This window comes from Scomber japonicus, chromosome 22, assembly GCF_027409825.1.
Source record: "Scomber japonicus isolate fScoJap1 chromosome 22, fScoJap1.pri, whole genome shotgun sequence".
NCBI lineage: Eukaryota > Metazoa > Chordata > Actinopteri > Scombriformes > Scombridae > Scomber > Scomber japonicus.
The window spans coordinates 17,855,414-17,877,070 of record NC_070599.1 but is presented as its reverse complement, the minus strand read 5'-3'; the positions used below and the strand labels follow the sequence as shown (position 1 = coordinate 17,877,070).

The 21,657-nt window shown below is 39.5% G+C and overlaps 2 protein-coding genes across 2 annotated transcripts in view; both read left to right on the top strand.

Annotated features, from left to right (window-relative positions):
* The window catches only part of clcn3 (chloride channel 3), a 248,766-nt gene that overhangs the window by 98,450 nt on the left and 128,659 nt on the right, over window positions 1–21,657 (top strand). The gene's annotated exons all lie outside the window — the stretch shown is intronic.
* Window positions 12,465–21,553, top strand: LOC128383501 (protein mono-ADP-ribosyltransferase PARP14-like). Its single transcript, XM_053343113.1, has 14 exons — window positions 12,465–12,636; window positions 12,724–12,857; window positions 13,820–15,355; window positions 15,454–15,690; window positions 17,615–17,839; window positions 17,943–17,997; window positions 18,124–18,270; window positions 18,764–18,826; window positions 18,913–19,089; window positions 19,187–19,366; window positions 19,468–20,085; window positions 20,436–20,572; window positions 20,795–20,975; window positions 21,091–21,553. Exons 1-14 carry the CDS (start codon window positions 12,465–12,467, stop codon window positions 21,375–21,377), a joined length of 4,149 nt encoding a protein of 1,382 aa, XP_053199088.1. The 3' UTR covers window positions 21,378–21,553.

Genomic DNA, 21,657 nt, shown 5'->3' with positions numbered 1-21,657 from the left:
TGCTTTGTAAAGTTGATTCTTTGTCAGACAGGAAGCTAGTGTGTGGATTTGAGAACTGGGGTGATACGATCCACTTTCTTGGTCTTAGCGAGGACTCGAGCAGCAGCGTTCTGAATTAGCTATAACTTTTTAGGGAGGCCTGTTACAGCACTCAAATATACTGAAGATAAATACATATACAAGGTTTTCCAAATCCTTTAATTCTTTATATATTCTTGGGGTGACAGCAGGCTGACTTTGTAACTGTATCAGTGTGGCTGCTGAAATTCAGATCTGAGTCCATAACAAACACAAACCAGAGTTCTGGCTTGGTTTGTGGTTTTTAACATTATACATTGAAGCCAAGTGCTGACTTTGAATTGTTCTTCCTTGGCTCCAAAATAAAATTTCTTCAGTTTTATTTATTTTTTTACTTTGTTCAATGTAAGTGTCCCTCTCTGATATGGTTATGGTAATTTGAGTGTCATTGTTTCAGTGTGAAAAACAACAGGGGACTTTTAATGGGTTTTTACCTGCCAAAGCAAATAATTAACACAACAATGAATATGTCATGAGTCAAAACCGAAAAAAGAAGCAGGAAGAGTAACCTACTTCTGTTTCAGTTTTAATGCATTCACTAACTTAAACTTTTCCCCCCTGGAGTTCTCTGTGCTCTCTCGTCTCTCGTAAACTGGGGTTGTAAACGTCGGGGTGACAGATTCATGTCCTGTACCTACTATTTTCAATGTTGGTTCTCAATGTGATTCTCTTTCCTCTCCTTTCTCTCTCTACTCTTTTTTATGACTTAGTGTCAGCAGTGGTCTCCTACTGTATAACAAATGTAATAGTTGGCAACTAATCAATTAATGGACTAATCAATACAGCTCTTGTGGCATTTACTCTTGTGTGCACTCTAATACAGCATCGTCACATAAATAAAGATGACTGATTGTAAGACCATGAAAATATACTGTATGTAGAAAATATCAAACATGTCAATACAGCCACCAAGAGGATACAACTGCAAGAAACAATTTTCACTTTGAAGTTTTTATTTATACATATATTATTATTATTATTATTATTATTATTTGCAGTTTTGGGGACTCTTCATTCACTATCAAATAGCAAGGATCATGCTGATTCTGGATAAAATCAAGACAAATGGTGTATACAGTGTGAAATATACACAGTAAACAGTAAATACATTCATAAAAAAAGAAAAAATGAATACAAAACCTTCAAAATGTGAAACATAAAACACTGGTTACCATCTTAAAATACTGCACACTTTCACATAATTATCCTTACAACTTGAACAAAGACATAAACAGCATCTTTGAAAGATTATTTGTTGCAAGATGCATTGAATAGGAACACAAGAGAAACCAGTATGTAATACAGCATTGAATCAAACACACCATCAGTATATTTACATCACAAACCAAAGGCAGAGCTTTCCATCTCTCCAGGGTAAGAACATCCCTGACTACCAGTACGGTGTTTTAAATGTGCCAAAGCTCAGGTATTGTGCGTTTCAACTGCTAATTTGCAAAACTGAGCCACACTTTTTTACAAAATACATGAAATGGAAGTGTGTGACGTGTTTCAGTCCTGTTCATCCTCTTTTTCACTTTCGAGAAACACACACAAACCACACCTACTACACACTAGACAGGCGTGCTGCTCTCTTGGGCGGAGTTGTGACAAAGAACATAAACATGCCTGCAATCCGCATTATATCACTGTTGGTTCTACCCCGGCTACTCTTGTGGTGCTAGCTGCTCTTGTGGTGCTGGCTGCATTTGTGGTGCTGGCTGCATTTGTAGTGCTGGCTGCTCTCGTGGTGCTGACTGCTCTCGTGGTGCTGGCTGCTTTTATGCTGCGGGTGTTCATCCTAACAGCTCGTTGTTTCTTCCTGTGAAGAAAAATCACATATTCAACCTTTAACATTTTTCATTTCACCTTAGACATTTCACTTCTTTTCCTGTAGTACCAGCTGCTTGTAAATGAAGTACAGTATCTGGAGATTATTTGTCAAGGTTACTCTCATATAATTATTACATAGTTCATGCTGTGTTGAATGAAAATAAGCTTCTTACATACATTTGATTTGTTTTCACTAGTGCTTGGCCAAATTTGCCAGTAGGGTCGACACACTGTTGACTCCCATCTTTCAGTGTCACACTGTGTTGGGGAAAGAAAAATGTAAAAGAAAAATGTAAAACAACTTTCTAAACATTAGGTTTGTTTTGTTGTGTATTTACCCATCTAATATACAAGTACTTACATGATTTCTTGCTTGTTGCAAAATGGATGTAAATAAATCTTGAGTTCACTGATGCGAGTGGGATCCACAGCTTTGATTGTTGTTACACATTTGCAATTGGTCCTAAAAACTAGAAAGAAAAATCAGAGGACAGTGTAAATAACACATGATACACAGTTTCACCTTTCCATGATTAATATGTTAAACCCAGAAAAAGAAAGAGATTTAGATGTTTTTAGTCATTATTTAGCTCTAAAACAACATTTAAAAAAAGCATGCCACGACCCAAGGAACCAGCAAAGAGGGCAACACTTACCTGCTGATGTGCAAACAGTAATGCAGATCATGAGGATGATGCACTGGACTTCAGTATTCATGCTTGTGTCTTGAATGGTGGAAATTAGCCCTGTAAATTATCAGTGGAAGGCTTGTTTTTGCAGCAGTTCACTCTCTTCTCAGGTTGGGAGTATCTGTCTGTCCTGTGTGTGTGTTCCACATTTTTGGAGCCCTCATATTTATACACACTCACACTGGCCAAGGACAAGGGCTTCCTAAGAACTAGCAAAAAAAACCTAAAAGAACTCACAAAAAAAGAGAAAGCCATGCGAACCCAACTTGCTAGTGCATGCTTTTGTAATCCAGTCATTTTTCTTCAGAATTCTCTCAGATTTCACTTCCTTTAAAGGATTTCCTCATGCTCTCTCTTCACATTTCCAGACGTTTTACCTTAGAGGTTCAGTGTTCGTCATTGATACTTCAAGATATATCACTTGGCACATTTCCAAAGACTATTGCTCATGCATTATCTAGGTTTTTACTAGAATAACACAAGGCAACCACCTACTCATGGGTGATTTATATTTTCTTGCTTTTGGATAATTAAAATAATCTGGTAACCTGCGGTCACATGCATATACTAACACTCTTTTGATGCCAAATACGTTTACTTAATCATTAAGTGCTTACAGGGGTTTAATTTTGACACAGTTAGAGCCCAATTTGCCACTTAGTTGGAAGACCACATGAATTCAAAATTTGGAAAACTTTCCATGAGCAAATGGTTTTCTCTCTGTTCCTTGGAACTCTAAATGCTTCAATCTGTTTCCCTTTGGAAACTGATGGAAATGATCCTTGGCTTTTTTTCCTTTTTTCTTTTCTTTAAAAGATTCAGATTCAGATTCATTTTATTCTTTGTCCCAAAAGGGCACTTGGTTTGCAGCAGGAAGACAAGAGAGATCTCAAATTAAAACACAACAACACAATTAATTAAAAGCCCATTCTACGGTGGCTGACTGGGGCCTACCGCTTCATTTGGGGGAGAACAGCTGCAAGTACAGAAACGATGAGTCAAAACAAATACAACAACAAAATCGTGCTGCAAATAAAAAACATGCTGCAAGAAACAAAAACAAATGCATAAACGTAAAACGTGCTGCAAATAAGGAAATGATGCAAAGCCAGAAACGATGCAAATCAAGAAAACACTCGCATTAAGAGGAACGCTGTATAACCACACACTACAACGGAAGTGCCCCAAACCTACAGGGGGTGTCTTGGCTCAACGGAGTCAGGTATAAGGGAGAGAGTAAGACAACTGAGGGTCAGTGCCATGCCCATGCTGCTGAGAATGGAAGCATCTCCGTCAAAAGTTGTGGAGGAACAAATCTCATTACATTAAAACATAGGTGTCAAACTCATTCCACAAAGGGCCATGTGGCTGCAGGTTTTCATTCCAACCAAGCAGGAGCACACCAGGTTCGACGTCATTTGAAGTATTTAGTGTGTTTCAACTGCATAGTATGTGATTTAGAGTATGTGAGAAGTTCCTGGATGGTTTACTAGATCCTCCAGAAATGCGGAGTATGCATCAAGAGCTGACTACCCACACTCACATTACCCAAGATGCAACGCAACTTCTGAAAAAACCCCAAAATACAAACGTTAGCTACAGCGAGGGTATGTTCGCTTCCTGCTTTCAAAATAAAAGCACCAATTCTATCGTTATGGTTTTCTTAACAATAAAAGGCAACGGGTGTTTTATTTTGTGAAAATGACAGGAAGTGCCTTACTCGCTACGGCTAACTCCGAATTCGCAGGAACAAAACTTTAAACAGGTGTTGTTTGGACAAATTAGCGTCACATTGTGGATCTAAAGGGCTACTTTACTTTCTCAACTAAAAAGGTCAGAAATGAGTATGTAGTATAGAAGTATGTAGTATGAAGTATGTAGTATGTAGTATAGAAGTGTGTAGTATGTAGTATAGAAGTATGTAGTATAGAAGTATGTAGTATGTAGTATAGAAGTATGTAGTATGTAGTATGTAGTATGTAGTATAGAAGTGTGTAGTATGTAGTATAGAAGTATGTAGTATAGAAGTATGTAGTATGTAGTATAGAAGTATGTAGTATGTAGTATGCGGTTTCGAAGGTCTTAGTCACTCTTCATCGTTATCTTGGCATCGACTACATCAACAGGGCTGCTGATGCTAAGATAATGATGAAGAGTGACTAATGTAATGGATAAATGATTTATGAGGTGAATGCATGAATGTTATCACTTTAACATGTGCATGTTAAAACACAGAGATGTTTATAGCCTATTGGCGGTTAAAAGGTATTTATTGTGTGAATTCTCTGAACCAAACGAGGTGAACCAATAAAAAGACTTCCACACGTAACTAAAGCTGGGTTCAGAACTGATTTTGAAATTTGGTTGCGTCAACCAGTTATTACATAATAGTAATAACTAATATTTAATGTTTAACAGTTTATTTAATATTTAGAAAGAGACAGTAATGATGCATTCACCTCACAAATCATAACACATGGCGGTCCGTTAAATTAGTCGCTCTTCATCGTTATCTTGGCATCGTCTACATCAACAGTGCTGCTGATGTCTCATGCCATGTGGATCATGACATGCTTTCACAATTTTTCTAATTCATACCCTCATAACTGAGTGTAAAGTAACAATCAGGGAGTAAAAGACAGGTGTTGTTGAACAGTTGTCAGTGCTTTGTATGTGTGTGTGAGAAAGTGAGTGAATAGTCCGTGACGGCAGGGTAATCATGTTGCAATACAGAAATGGATGTCAGCCAAGGGACATTCACTCAAGATACTGCACTACTGGAGTTAACTGCTGATTCACTGCTTGAAGGTAGCTATGTTTTGCAACACGTTATTTACTCATACTATACACACTCATTGGGCCAGATGTAAAAACATCTGTCGTACTTTTTTTGTGAGGTAAAATTATCGAGTGTGCGATGTCGGATTCATCAAACACTTATCACCAAGAAAGAGTCGTAAATGACATTCGTAAACATGATGAATCCCACCTGTTCTAAATGAATACATGTTCCAAAGAATAGTAAATCAACATTAATGACACCCCCAAAATACCATATAACGTCCGGCGACCAGCAGGTTGTAGAGAACCTCCATTCATGAAAATGGCACCAAAGACTAAGAAGAAAAACTTTACGAGCTCTCAGACTGAGGTCCCGCTCCCAGAAATAGATCAACAGAAACACATATTATAATTAAGTGTGTAAGTGTTGGAATTAAAGGTCCCGAGAAAATCAAAGAATGAGGAAAAATGACCTGTGCTGTTAACGCTGTCTCAGCTGTTGTGCGCAGCGATGTTGCTAACGATTTGCTAGGTCTTGCTAATGTTAGCTGGCAAATGAATTCAGTCGATGCAGGCGGGAAAATATACATTTCATCGGAGTACAAGAACTTGATGTTGTTAGGCATATGGGTCAAAGCTTCTGATGCTGTCAACTTTTGTGCTGTTTGTTATCTATCTGGCGTCTGTCACAAGGAGCGTAAACTCTCTGCTGAGAGGAACGAGCCCAGAGGCTCACTCTATTGGCTCTAGTGGCTATTCAGTTCATTCAGTGGTTTGTCGGTTTTATTTGAAAAGACACTTAAAGCTGAGTTGGGGATACTTGAGTCTACTTGTTGATGCAATAAAATATTAGTTTATTTGAGCTAAGAAAAGTAGTAATTGTTTAGCCTCACTAATAATTATTTACAGTGTTTCCCCTTGAAATTTTTGTAGCAGCGGTGCTCTGTGTCGGTAACCTAGCAACACTAGGGGGTCCGGGGGTATGCTACCCCAGAAGAAAAATATGAAAAATAATAGGACTGCAACTAATGATTATTTTGATAAATGATTAATCAGTTGATTATTTTGATGAATTGATGAATTGGATAAAAAAAAATGTTTTAAATTTCCACCCCTTCATTCAAAAACAAAACATTATTTCAAATTGACAAAGCAAAAAAGTGCTCAAACATGTTACTGCTTGGATGTCCCTGAGTTGTTAAAGTAATATTAAATTATAAATAATAATTTAAACAACTACTGTAAATGTTAATGTCTGATAGCTTTAACAAAATAACATACACATGTATGCTACACAAAAATAGGTATTTTCTGTAAATAAAAGATAAATAATAATAATGGTTTATTTTTGTAGTAACCCGTTTTACTTTTTCCATCATTAGGCTTCCATACTAACTATGTGCGCTAGATTGCTCTGTTGCTCTCCTCCTCTCCTGCCGCTGACTGTGAGATCTGAGCATGGAGAAGCTAATAGCTATATAACCAGGGAGCACACTCAAAGTCCTTCTCAGGCTTATTATAATGTCTCTGGCACACTGCAACAAGGTTAATGATCCACACAGTGACATTATATCATTCATATGACGCGCAAAAGCGATTGAAAACCGGTCGTTTTTTGTGCACGCGCGCAGTCACTCTCTAGTGCGCGTTGTTGCTTGCTCGCTCCAGATTCCGGGAGATTGTGTCTCATTTGTGGGCGTCAAGCAGCCGCTATCAATATGTGGGAGACTCGTGGAACGCCGGGGAGAGTCTGGTTGTCTGCTTTTGTCCTCCCCCTACTCCAGTAGCTTATGAAGGGAGGGGGCAGGTTGTGTAATGAAGCCTAGTCTGTTAGCAACTTCCAATGAAATCGAGCAAGTGATCAACATAGTTGCGCCGCTGCTGAGTGTACATAGGGGAAACACTGTTATTTACTTGCTTCAATTAGTCATGTGTACTCCCCAGTCCTCCTGACTGCTAGGAAACTTGGTTATGAGTTGAAATTACTTGAAATAATTAGCTAGTTCCAATTAGAGGTGAGTTGAAATTACTTGAGTTACTTAGGCTACTTCAATAAGTCATGTGAACTAGGTATTACTGTAGCCTATAAGTTGTAGAAACTTAGTTATGAGTTGAAGTTACTTGAAATAATTAGCTAGTCTCTAAATGTGAGTTCAGATTACTTACAACTAAAAAACGTGTTTGACAAAACTCAATATGATTTATCCTGTAGGCCACTAGGAGTTGTAGTGATTTTGAGAAGGATCTGGCTGCAGCCTCCAGTAAACACTCTGAAGGCTGCAGCCAGAGCCAGTTGGCTTTCATGTCTGTGACTGTAGGCTATGCATGAATGTCAACTAAACTACGTCTCCTTTTTTTCACAGGAAGGGAGAGAATTCCATAGGCCGTCATATGAAGTGGACATGTAAGTTCTGCACATTTTTCTCAGCTAGCCACGGACATTATAGCAGGTCTTGTCCCTTGCCTTGCATCTACAGTGACTGTGTTTGCTCTTTCAAGACACAAGTTTCAGAGCCATGTACACTTAAAGATTACTTTGTTCATCTGCGAGTTCATTTGAAAAATAAGGAAACTTTGAAGTGCCCTTTTCAGCAGTGTCTTTTCAAGTCAGATGTGTATTCTACATACTGTATGAGTATAGCATCTTTAACATTATTCTGATTGCACATGCTTTTGTTTTGTAGCTCATTTGTTTCAGCACTATGATGTTTTACTTGATGTTTTTACTGTTTCTACTTGCTACCTTTGTCTTTGAATTTCTGTTACTTCAGGACAGACACTAAAATCTCTTGAATGTTGAATTCTTGGGACATGCTGTTGAAATTGTCAAAGAGAGTTTCAAAGAAAATGACTCAATCAAACAAATGATTTGAATATTGCGTAACTGTACAATATCACTTGCTGTTCCCTTATCTATATGTGGCTTTGTCTTGCAGTGCATTAATCCTTTTGAAATGCAGTACTGACCAAGGTTTTTATGTTTTCCAGTCTTGAATGTTATTAAACTTAGGTTGTGATTAAGTGCATCCTCCAAATAGATCATTTTTAAGGCAATGTGTTATTGAAGGATTATATTCTTTGTAAACGTTTCCTTCTGTGTATCATCTACAATAAATGCACACCCTAATATCAACATTCTTAAATCCAGTATAGCAGTAGTGATACTGAGAATGATATTAACAATAACTATTTCTAAAAATCAACTTTTTTGACTGTGCCAAAAACAGTGAAGACATATTTTGGAAACATCCTCTGTAGTCTGTTTGTTTGACTTTTTAATTGTGAGGGTCAAGTTTTAGTTCCAGTAACTTCAGTACTGTTTATCATCACATTTTAAAACATGTGAGGCCCTCTTCAATGATTGGTAACACAGTGCTTAAGATCACTTCTTGTGCATATACACAGCTTGGACTCTCAGATAACATCTTAAAACAGTGATACATGAGTCAGAATAAAAGGTAAATGTTGCTGCACTACCTCATGGAATTTACAGTGAAAAATGTCATCAGTCTGTGCTGAGCAAAACTACAGCTAATTTCCGTTCTTCCTCAAAACCCAGATGGTGCCGTGGCGTTCATCCTCACAGCATTCCTCAGGTCTCTCACCACTGACCTCTATGTCACAATAAAAATCTGAGGAGTTAAATACAGCTGGTGTCAGGTGACGTGTAACGAATGAGTGAACAGATGCTGTTGTGAACACGTTGGACTTTGTAATTTTAATGTAAATACCGTTGCAATTACATTTTGCAATAATCTTCATCCTACAGAATGTGTACAAAACACATTTCCTCCATATATGTGACATTTTTCTATTTATTAACTTGTTGACTTCACTCTTCCCTTGTGCTGGGATCAAACAGGCAGTGAATGAAACTGTCACAAAACTGTAATGCATCCAGTATTCATAAATTGGCCATTTATGAGTCATCTCTGCTTCATATATGTTTACATATTTATAATTGCTCCATCAGTATTATACTTTTATGAGAGCAGATATTCCTTATATTTTCTATCTGGCAGGATTGTAGGATGCTGTAAATAAAGTGTAAATCTTGGTTGCAATCTGGTTGTTATCTGAGACACACCAATGAATTCCAACAGAAGCACATTTTTGATGAAAATGGACAGCAGCAGGGTGAAAAGACAACTGGCTCGAACAACTGCAGCTCTATCATTAAAACTGGGTTCGATAGAAGCCAAAATGGTAATGAGTTTTTGGTCCAATCTACAACAAAGGAACATAATTTCCTCTGTATATGTTGTTTTAGGTCTAATCACAAAGATTCCTTCATTTAAGCAATAGTTTCAAAAATAAGTGGTAATTGCTTCAGCAGTTTAGTCATTGGCCCGAAATGCTGTAAGTATTGATGTCATGGTCAAAGTACTGTATTCTGTAACCTGCAGCAGTTTTCACTTTTTTTGATGAGTAAAAAAAGAAATAGGTATTGTTGCCTTCAAAAAATGTCAATGTTTTATTTTTGTGCAGCAGATGACTTTCTCTGAGAACTGGGACGTGTTCACGGGACTTTCTGCAGAGGAAATATTCAATCTATCTATCTATCTATCTATCTATCTATCCATCCATCCATCCATCCATCCAACCCGGTCTGCTGCTTGTGAACAGTCCCCTCACTGGGAAACCTCGTTGTACCACTTGATTTATGGAGTCAGTCCATCTTATACTCCAACTTTCTGGATGAGTATCTGCCAGGTGTAAGCAGCCACGTGGAGACGCTCATCTAAACCCCGGATCTGCAGAGTCTCCGCAACCACAACATGTGGAGGGGTCACGATTACATTATTCCCTGACATGTCATCTGTTGTTTTTTTTCAGTTTATCGGCCTCCTACTGCTACAAATGGTTTCTTTAACAATTTATCAGAAATTCTTAAACAACATGAAGGTAAAGAAGTTATACTTATGGGTGATTTCAACTTGAACTGGCTTGACAAAGCACACAAGAAAAAGCTCAAGGATATTGCCAAAACAAATGATAAATAAATCCACAAGAATAACAAAATCTTCCCAAATCCTACTAGATCTCATTTTTTACAAATAAACCAGATATGATAACTAAAACATACAACTTGATTACTGGTTTCTCAGATCATAATCTCACTCTAGCTGCTAGAAACTAGATCATGGTATAGGAATCAAATCTCACTAACTCCAATATATCTTTTATTTCTAAAGAAAGATTTAGTACTTATTGAAAATGAGATAAAACAAAGAAATTGGAATGACACTATTGAAAATAAATCCTGTTAGCAAGCATGCTATGATCTAATGTCAGCTTTCAAAGATATTTTAATAAAATATAAAAAAACAGTGAAGCAAAGTAACCATCTCAGAAGAGGATTGACTGAATATCTGTAAAACCCAACTGACTTCAAACTCAGATCATTGGAGGGAATTTACATGGAAAAATATGATTAGATTCTTCATCACACCAACAACTAAACTTCAGAAAGGCCAGCTGAGGTTTGGACACTGCTGGAGGGAGTGTGAAGATAACCAGGCAGATCTGCTGGGACTGCTCTGTTATCCGTCCCTACTGGTTGGGAGTAGTGGAACAGCTTAAGGCAATAATGGGGTTTGAGATTAAGCATGATTTCTGTACAATATATCTGGGGAATATCTCACTGACAATTAACTCTAGTGATAGTGAAGTATGTGATCAAAATAATGTTGGCAGTAAAAAGTCATTACGAGAAGATGGCTATCTAAAGAACGATTCATTTGGATGCATTGGCTCCTCAACTTGACAACGAGTGATTGTGGATGTGTGGGAATGTATATGCGGATAGGGGTGCACATGGGAGGACTTGTTGTGGGGACACAAACTGGTCTAGCATGAACTGATACATTGGAAAAGAAAGAAATGGCACGAACTGGAATACTTACCTCCTTAAATTGACACTGTCTCTATCACTGAAAAGATAATACAAATGTGATCCTTTGACCTATTTTCTATCTTTATTGGACTAATCTGTGTGTCTGTGCTTTTTTGTAGTTGTGTATTATATGTTAAACATTCAATAAAAAATTAAGTATAAAAAAAAACAGTGGCCAGGAAATCTAATGCAAAACAAAGTCTACTATTCAAAATGATAGCAGCATCGGCCCATGTCACAGAGCTTTAACTTACTTGAGAAAATAGATAGAGCACTGACAGCTCGTTAACTTTTACAACTCTCCAGAGTTTACTTTAACCTCTCACTCGTAATACACGATCTGTAATCACTTCCATAACCTTGCAACTAAATGCAATTCATGCTGAAATAATTATGTCTATGTTTATGTGGATGTAATTCTCAGTCTCTCTAAAACGCTGCTTTATTGTTGGCTTGATTGATTGATTGATTGATTGATTTGATTTAATGACCACACAGCCAAGCTGGTGGAATTTGTTTTCAGTACAGCTCTTGGTACAGGTTCCAACATTACATTAAACATATAGTACATACAAACAGACACATACTTACATCACACATAAATACATACATAAATACATAAATACATAGGGATTATACTTAATCCACAACAACAGTCCTTGGTTTTGCATCAGTTCAGTTTTTAGTCTTAGTAGGACATCTAGTGGATTGATGTGGTAATGCTGCAAGATGTCAAGTTTACACCAGAACTTAATGTTTATTAAGGGTATTTCTTTGGGTTAGGTTTGTTTATATATTTTAATGGTGGGAAATCACAACACATTACATATATGAAATGTCCAAAACCTCATTGGTTTCATTATGATTATAGGTGGACTGATTATACTATAATCAACATCATAAAGACATCAACATTATCATCATGTTACCCTCATCATTACATCAGAATAACACTGATTGCTATTCCTGCACAATAAGACCAACCGTGGGAAATTCCACTTAAAGCTAAACTACTTATTGTTTTGGGTGTGTCAATTTGCAAGCAGTCATGACAGAGGGAGAAGGAAACCTTTTCAAGTGAAAGTGAAACTAAATAAAGGGACTTCAGAATACATTGTTCACTCAAGAGGCAGGGTGGTGTACAGAGAAGTGACACATGTATTTAAAGTTTTTCTACAAGTTCAGGTAAAATGGAAGAATACCAACATCCATTATTCTTTAACGCTAAGGAGCTGACAGACAGAGAGAAGGAGAAGGTCAGGAGACACTTTCAGAAAAGACGAGATTCTGGTGGTGGTGATTGTGGAATGATTGAAAAAGTTGGAGACAACATCTTTAAAATCTGCTTTAAGGAAAAAGAAGGTACGGTAAGGACTGAGTTATGTGCAGAAGTTACTTTACAGTTTGAGCGTAATGAAGACTTTTCTTGGGACTTTGTTGTGTTTACAGATCAGGAAAGGGTTTTGCAGAGGAAGTTTCATGCTGTCTCACTTCCTTCCGGGGAGTTACAGCTGACTGTGAGCCGAACCAATTCACCTCAGACCCCTAAATCCTTTGATCAGCCATCAACTAGTTACTCACAGGTGAGTGCGACTGTCCGTAGGTAATAAGGGTGTGACAGAATCTCGCGATGTTAAAACGTGACGATATTTCTCATTTCTCGAAAGTTGTCTTGTAAAGCAGTGTTCACCTGCAGCTAGCATTAGTGGTGGATTCAGGCATCATGCCAAAAGAAAAAAAGACGACCATTTTATCGTTCATTTGCACGTCACGTCCCTTTTCATAAAGTCACCGTGTGGATCATTAACCTTGTTCAAGTTTGTGAACTAGCAGCTCTTACCTGCTGATAAGGTCTCTCAGTCAGAGGCAGGAAGTGGGGGCAGGCGAGGATAGGTTGACCTCAGGTATGTGCACTGAAAGCCTGAGGTAGGAGGAGCGGGGGAATGTAAACGCAGCTGTGGTGGCCTAATGATGCAAAAATAATCAGTCACACTCAGTCTATGGTCACACTACCAAATTAAAACACAGTATATAAGTATGTTGTGTAGGCTATTTATGGGACATAGGATTTGTGCAATTTACCTTTATTTCTGTGTTTTTATTAGCAATATGTTATTATTAGTGATAATTCGCTTCTTTATTCCATTTATATCCGAATTGTTTGTATTCTTCATACTTCATTTTTGGTATTCTTGATTGTGTATAATTTTGGTATTCGTGGTTGTTATTTCTAGTTTTCTTAACAATAGTGTTAAAATCTTGTCTCGTTCTCATGAACGCAGTATCGGGTATCATCTCGTCTCGAGTGTATCGTCACATTCCTAGTAGATAACCTAGGTGGATGTTAGCATAAGTATGGTGAAAACAAGCGTCATAATCAAATGATCTTGTCAAACCAGTATGGAGAGACTTCCCAAGAGAGTCAGAGAGTCACAGGAGCCTTGCCCTCTTTTATGATATCTTTATAGAACATAAAATGCAGTAATCTTATTAAGCTCACATTTTTATAAAATAATTAATGTTTATTGTTGCTTCTCTCCCATAGACGTTCAAAAAAGAGAACACAAAAGGCCTCGAGAAGATTTTCAAGACAGATGTTTTCCTCCTGTACTATCTGAGAGACAACCCCAAAGCATTCAAAGTCTTAGAGAAGCAGCTCTCTGCTATTAACTGCAAGGTGGAGTTGGACTTTGATGAAGAGGAGGCAGTGGTTAGGGGGGATGTTGAGAAGGGGCCTGGAGGAGCTTTTGGCAGTGCTGCAGACACATGGGAGCTACAGGTGGATAAGGTCTTCATCAGCCTTACTGAGAGCTACCTCTGCTATCATGTGGTGGAGCCAAAACTAGTGAAAATCCTACTGCAGGACCTCAGCTTTGGGACCGATAATATCAAAGTGTACACTGAGGATGGTTATGCTGTCGTTGTGGGAGAAGTTCAGGCTGTGAAGGAAAAAATAGCGATTCTGGAGAAGAGATTGCCGACCCGTAAGGAACTCCCAGTTGTTGAGAAGCAGTTTAAACTGGTAGAAGAGGAGTTCAGTCGAGAAATCCGTGCACATTGCCCAGAAGTAAAAATCCTCAGAGGTAATGTGAATTTGATCATCTTCGAGGGCCCTGACAAGGAAGTGCAGTTAGGAGTGACAACATGTGAGGAACTGATCAAAAAGATAAAGGAAAAGAGAGTTAAGCTCTCTACAGCTTTAATGACCTTCATGGCATCCAGTGGTGTCATCTCCAAGTACCAGACTCGCTTCCAGCACAGCCTCAGAAACCCTGTTGCCTTAGAGGCTGGGTCAGACCTGGTACTGTCTAGTTTGTCCTCCGATGCTCTGGATGAGGCTGAGGCAGCAGTGCTGAGAGAACTGACTGGGGTCTCTGTGCAGCTGCAGGGTGCTTCAGCTGTACCTCCAGATCTAGACAAAGTGAAGGAAGTCCTGATCAAAGCCAAAAATGAGGCAAACCTTCGAGAACTCAGAGTGGATGTCAACTTCATCCCAGTTACCAGTGGAGCTGCAATGACCAAAGTACAGCTGGTGGGCTACAGTGAAAATGTGAATAAGCTGAGAGAGGTTCTGCAAGACTACCAAATGAACCAGGTCAGTACACAAGAGGTGCTGGACTTACCCAACCCTGATATGGTTGACCATTTTGATAAAATCTTGGGACTGATTGGGATGAAACCAACTGGGGTGACATTAAAAGCCTCGCATATCCCGTATCCTTGTGTGCTTATGTCTGGTCCCCGTTGTCAAGTCCAGGAGGCCAATTGGACCCTAATATCAACTCTAGCCAGTCTGACATCAGACACACTAGTTCTAGATGGACCAGGGGCTCAGCACTACTTCCAGAGAGAAGGAAAAGTCAGCAAGGAGCTGGTAGAGAGCTCCTGTCAGGTTCTTATTACGGCACAAGGTGTGCAGCCCAGAAATGTGAATACTAGATCACAAAGCATCAGTAACCCAGGACCCAGCAGCATCACACCTCAACTTTCCATGAGCAGACAGCGCTTCAGCAGTGTTGGAAGTATAGCGGTCAACAAAACAAACCTTCAGATCAAACTTGGCAGTTTGGAGGATGAGCAGGTTAGACTACTTTTACTTATTACTCTGTTTTAATCAATAAAGCAGCAGTGCACTCCTCACACTCTTATATTTCTTTGTCATTTTGATTATCTCCACAGGTGGATGTGTTGGTGGTCCCCATGCTTAACAAGAAGCTAACTGCTACTAACATTGGCAAATGTCTGTTGAGTAAAGCAGGGAACACAATCAAGTCAAAGTTTGAGTCGGTGGCAGCAAATTGCACCCTCCGCCCTGGAGATGTTCTGCAGGTTGATGGGCCCCCGTCTTTGGGCTGCTCCAAGATCTTCTTCATTGAGTGTTTGCCTTGGGATGGAGTCAGAGGGCAGAGTGTGCAGGTAAAGTGAATTACCTGCAGGATCCAGGAGTGAAGGAGAATGAAAACAATGGGGTTTTACATTCAGTTTAATTTAGTGTTTCAAAGAGGTAGTGATCGATTTTTATAACAGTACAATCAAAACACTGTTTTTTATTTAAAGGGGACATACTGTATTATTGCTTAATATGAGAAGGAATTGTAAACTGGTTACACTCCATTTCCAGTCAACCCAACTTGGTGGAATGGGTGGATCCAAAGGTCTGGACCCAGGCAAGACATATGTAGATTTACAGGTCTATATTTTTAATAATAGGCTCAATATATAGCATATGTACACTGCTCAAAACAGTTAAGGGGACACTTAAATCACACATCAGATCTTGATGAACAAATCATTCAAGTTTAAAGTCTTGATGTACACTGTATAATTTGCTGAGAACAAAAAGACGTGACAACGGTCACCAAAATTATCAACCTATTGATGACTGGATTAAAAATCTAACTGAAAATCAAAGTAAAAAAATTAAATCACAGGCTGACCCAACTGCATTTCATCATGGCAACTCATAATGTGATTTAGTAGCTTGTATGGCCCCAATGTATGTGACAATGACAACGTCTGGGCATGCTCAGGGCATCAATGAGCTCCTGGACAGTGTCTGGTGGTACTTGGTGGCATCAGATGCACCGATACATAACGTCCCATAGGTACTCAGTTGGATTTAGGTCAAGGGAACGTGAGGGCCAATCAATGGCATAAATGCCTTTGTCATTAAGGAACTGCCTACACACTCTGGCCACATTAAGTCGTCATTATCCTGCACCAGGAGTAACCCAGTGCCCACTGCACCAGTGTAAGGTCTGGTAATCGCTCTGGGGAATTCATCCTGGTACCTAACAGCAGTCAGGGTACCATTGGCTATGACTAGAGGATCTGTGCAACTCTCCAAGGATATGCCTCCCCAGACCATCAATGACCCACAGTAAAACTGGTCATAACATTCACCACATGTGGCATGAGGGCGTCTCCAGACTCTTTGTCTGGAGACGCCCTCATGCCACATTCATGGAGTCTGTTTCTGACAGTTAGGTCAGAAACAGGCACACCAGTAACCTGCTGGAGGTCATTTTGTAGGGCTTTGGCAGTGCTCCTCACACAAAGAAGCAGATACCGGTCCTGCTGCTAGGTTGATGCCCTCCTATCTGTTCAGCTGTACAACTTGACTGGGTTGCAGGTACCGCCTCATGCCACCAGTAGTGACAAGGACACTAGCAGAACACAAACTAGAGGAGAATCAGGAAGGATAAGGAGAGAGCAATTGTCTGTGGACACCACATGCAATACCATCTCCTTTTTGAGGGTTATCTTGCTTTTGGATCTCCATTGTACTTATTGTCACTTTCATTTACACCAAAGCAGGTGAAATTCACGATCACTTATGCTTCCTAAATAGACAGATTAATATCCCTGAATTTGACTGACTTCGTGTTATACTATGTTGATCAAGATCAATTGTTCCCTTAATGTTCTTGAGCAGTGTATATTTTTTAACTTAAACTTGATACCCATATATCATATATATTAGTATGTCCTGCAGTCTTGCAGCCTGAAAGATACTCAGCAGCACATAATACTGAAAAATGGTTTGATATATTTTTAAGGTCCAGACCTCAGTAATCAAAGACAAAATAACACTCAAACTTCCTTGCACTACTTAGAAGGCCAAAGGACAAGATAACTAGCTTATTGAACTGTATGGGCTCCTTTTGGACACACATGGGACTTTATAGCACTGTGTCCTCTTCAGTGGGCTTCAGTCAAAATGAGCTTAATCTGAAAACGAGCTGAAAAACTAGCTTACTGCTACCATCTCAGCTAGCCATGTGCAATTCAGAAGTGACATTTGACATTGACATGGAAATGTCTGTTTTTTGTTTCGTAGGCTCTTGGTAATGGGCTGAAGAGGTGTTTGGACCTCTGTGTACAGCAAGGCTTGAGCTCAGTGGCCTTTCCAGTTATCGGACCTGGAGTTGTTTTGAAATACCCGCTGAGAGAATCCATCCAAGCGCTGACTGAGAACATTCGTCAGTTTGGTTTATCTGCATCCTCTGGGTCACTCGCCACCATCCGCATCGTCATTAAACCTGATTACCCTGACTCTGAGGAGGTGAATATCAAAACTTGGATGAATGTTGTGACTGGTTTGTAAGATGAAAGGATGCATGATTTATAGATGAGAAAATTTAATACTAGCTTTTTTTAATTTACAGTGCTACCATGATGTCTATCGGCAGCTCAGCTTAATCATGAACCAGGGAGGTCAAGGTAAACTAGAAGCAAGCTCAGACTTCTTTGATTAATTGTTAATTACAAATACAGAGACAAATAAGCAACATTTCTATCATAAATATAAGACAAATATGAAACATGTTGTTTGTTTCTTTCTCTCAGCAATCTTCAGGTCTCTCACCACTGACCTTGATGAGATCACTATAACAGTGGGAGGTGGGGTTAAACTACAGCTGGTGTTTGGTGACATCACCAATGAGACTACAAATGCTGTGGTGAACACGACCGACTTCACTAATTTCAGTTATGGTAGGTGAAAGCTGCTTTAGCAGGAGGACCATAATGTACTGAACTGATCCAACTTGCATGTATTGTATGTGTGTCTAATGCTTGATATATCTCAGTCCTCTGTGCAGCAGAGCTCTGTTGTCTAAAACTATTGAAAAGACACCACACCTTCACCACAAAGAGTATGGGCACAGTAGTTTGGCGCGAACACCATTTACAGAGCTTCTCTAGCTTTTTTTTGCTACATGTCACAGCCTCTTGACTTTGTGCTACCCTGTAAAAGTCTTAAAGAAATTCAGTACAAAGTCAAGATGTTGTAATATATAGCACTAATTAGCAGCTGTTAGCATGCTAACATGCTAAACTAATATGATAAACACTTAATGTACTTAAAGCAACATCAGTGTTGTGTCATACTAGTTTTCAGCCCAAAGCACTAAAAATACAGCATCACAGAGCTGCTAGCATAGCTGTAGACTTTTCTTCTATTACAGATATCATCTTTATTCTACAGATGGTGTGTGCAAAGACATCTTAACTGTAGCTGGACCAGATGTGGAGGCAGAACTGAAAACAGGTGAGAAATGAGGAGCAGCTAGACATCTTTTCGCAACACACACTAAAATCTTTGGACTCATGATGTGTTTGTTGTGTTGTGTGCAGCAAAAGTGAACCGGGGAGGCGTTTTTGTATCCCAGTCTGGATCATTCCCCTGTGATGCCATTTTACATGTGTGTGGAGAAAGGGATGCAGGTGTTATTGAACAACTTGTGTGTAGCATCATTGATCACTGTGGAACCTTTGGATTTGAGTCTGTGGCCATTCCCGCCATCTGTGCTGGTATATATTTTATTTTATGACATCAAATAATATAATTGTCATGTGTGTGGTTCAAGACATTGACAGTTTTAATTCTGACATAAAATTCACTGTTCAGGTGTTGGTGGGTTGGACCCAGGTGTCGTGGCAGGTGCCATCCTCCGAGGGGTCAAAGCTGCCTCGTCGTCCACTCTTTACAGTCTCACCAAGATTCGCCTTGTCCTGATCAAGATCAATGTTTTCCTCGCATTTAAAGAGGAAGCAATGCAGATGTTTGCCACTGCTGTAATCAACCGAGGTAATGGGAAAAGCCTTCTGCTTTCATGGTTGTTAGAATCAGATTTCTCTCATTTTGTTGGGAATTTTCACTGATCGTCATTTTTTTGATGCATCTTACAGCGCCAGTACTTCAGTGTTCTCAATCACCACAACAACAACCTCCACCGTCAATGAACGCAGACCTAAGCATCGTCTGTACCATTTCTACAAGTCAGCAGTCTATCTTCCAGTTTTTGGGTCTTTCCAGAAAGGAAGTTGATGATGCCATGATAAAGCTAAAGGATCTGTATGAGGCTCAGTGCTCCACACAAACCCTCAAAAAGGCAGAGCTGGAAGGCATCACCCAAGACAACATGAATGATCTGACGCAGCTGGTGGAGACCCTGGGTCTGTACATGCAGATGAACCAGGGTGACTTGACGGTGAGCGGCTTGAAAGATGGAGTCGTCCAAGTGACACAGATGATTAATGCCTTTCAGCACGACTGCCTCAGGAGAGAGGTGAGAGTTAGAGAGGAGGAGGATTTGTATGGCCGTGTGGCCTGGTGCATCCTGGGACATAATGGCAACTGGGAGAGACTCCCCAAAACAGCCAATCATGACCTTGAAGTCAATCATATAGCAGGAGGGATAGTGGATGCACAGGGCATCCAATGGACCGTGGATCGACAGAGGATGGAGGCCACAAGATCATTAAGTGGACAGGCGGCGAAGCTGAAACGACTTGAGAATCTGCAAGGTGAGAAGATGGTTATTGAAAAATACTCTCTGTAAAACATTTAAATATTTATTTATTTATGTTATATTTGTACTGCTATATGTGTAAAACCCCTCTATCAGTTGATAATATCCAGTTGAGCTTCATTTACTCTTTGATTTTATTGTGACATTTTATAGACCATCTCATTAGATTATCAGCAAACCTTGAGCTGCTCCTCGAAAGATTTTGATCTGAAAATCACAATTTAAAACAGCATTAAAGAAAAAACGTATTTCTTGCATTTCTTGACATCTAGTAATCTGAAAATACAAAGTCCAGATTTCACATGAACCATGACACCTTTAAACTTGTCGACTAACTGTTTCCAGACTTCACTCTCCCTTTGTACTGGGACAACATGGCGAACGATAATAACCTGATGGTGGTTGCACTGCAGCCTTCCTCTGCTGAGTATCGAACTGTAAAGGAGGCCTTTAAACGAACTGTCACCAAGACTGTAATGAAGGTATATTAATACTATTTTCATAGACATTTTTACTTCAGGAGAATTCAGTCACCTAGATCTGTAATACACCTAGATTAATGGGTATCCATTTTGTATCTACATATGGTATAATTAAAATCTGTCAGAAACATGTTTTGAATATAATTTAGATATTTCCATTACATTACTTCAAGGCAGTCTCAACAGGTTACTTACAGGTTTTCTTGTTTTTATTATTGGTAGATTGAACGTTTGCAGAATGCTCACCTGCGACGCGCCTATGAAGTGCAGAAGAAGCACATTTCTGAAAAGAACGGACAGGCCTCTGGAGCAGGTGAAAAGCTTCTGTATCACGGGACGACCCAGGACAACTGTGACTCCATCATGAAAACTGGGTTCAACAGGCGCTTTGCTGGGCAAAATGGTAATGATCATTTGGACCATTCATAGGTATAAGCGTTCTTGCCACAAAATGTGACTGCAGACTGTGGCAAATTTCATTCCTTCTTGTTAATGTACGTGTTTCCTCTTTTTCTCAGCAACTGCATACGGTCTGGGAACCTACTTTGCTGTACACGCCAGCTACTCAGCCCATCCCACCTATTCAAAGCCAGCTACTGATGGTACCCAGTTAATGTTTGTGGCCCGAGTCTTGACTGGCATCTACACACAGGGTCGAAGCGACATGAGGGTTCCTCCGCCTCTCAACGACCAGCAGCCCCATGAGCGCTATGACAGTGTGGTGGATAAAATGGACAATCCCAGCATGTATGTCGTGTTCCATGATAACCAAGCTTACCCAGACTACCTCATCACTTTCAAGTGACTGTGAGGGAAACGTGATGCGTTTTTGTCCATGCATGTTTTTATATATGTAATGAAAAAAAGGTGAGAGATAAGCTTTTGAGTTATAAATAATGTTTTAAGGTATGTTTATAGTTATAGTTATATGTAACAGTGATTGTCATGGTTCTGTCCCAGTCTGGCTTTATGTGCCTCCACCAGTCCACCAGATTAACCCTCAGGGTGCCTTTTTAAGACTGAGTGGGAAGAAAGACAATTAAGAGAGGCTGCACTTGAAAAACTGTTGCTTTCTACATTGACTC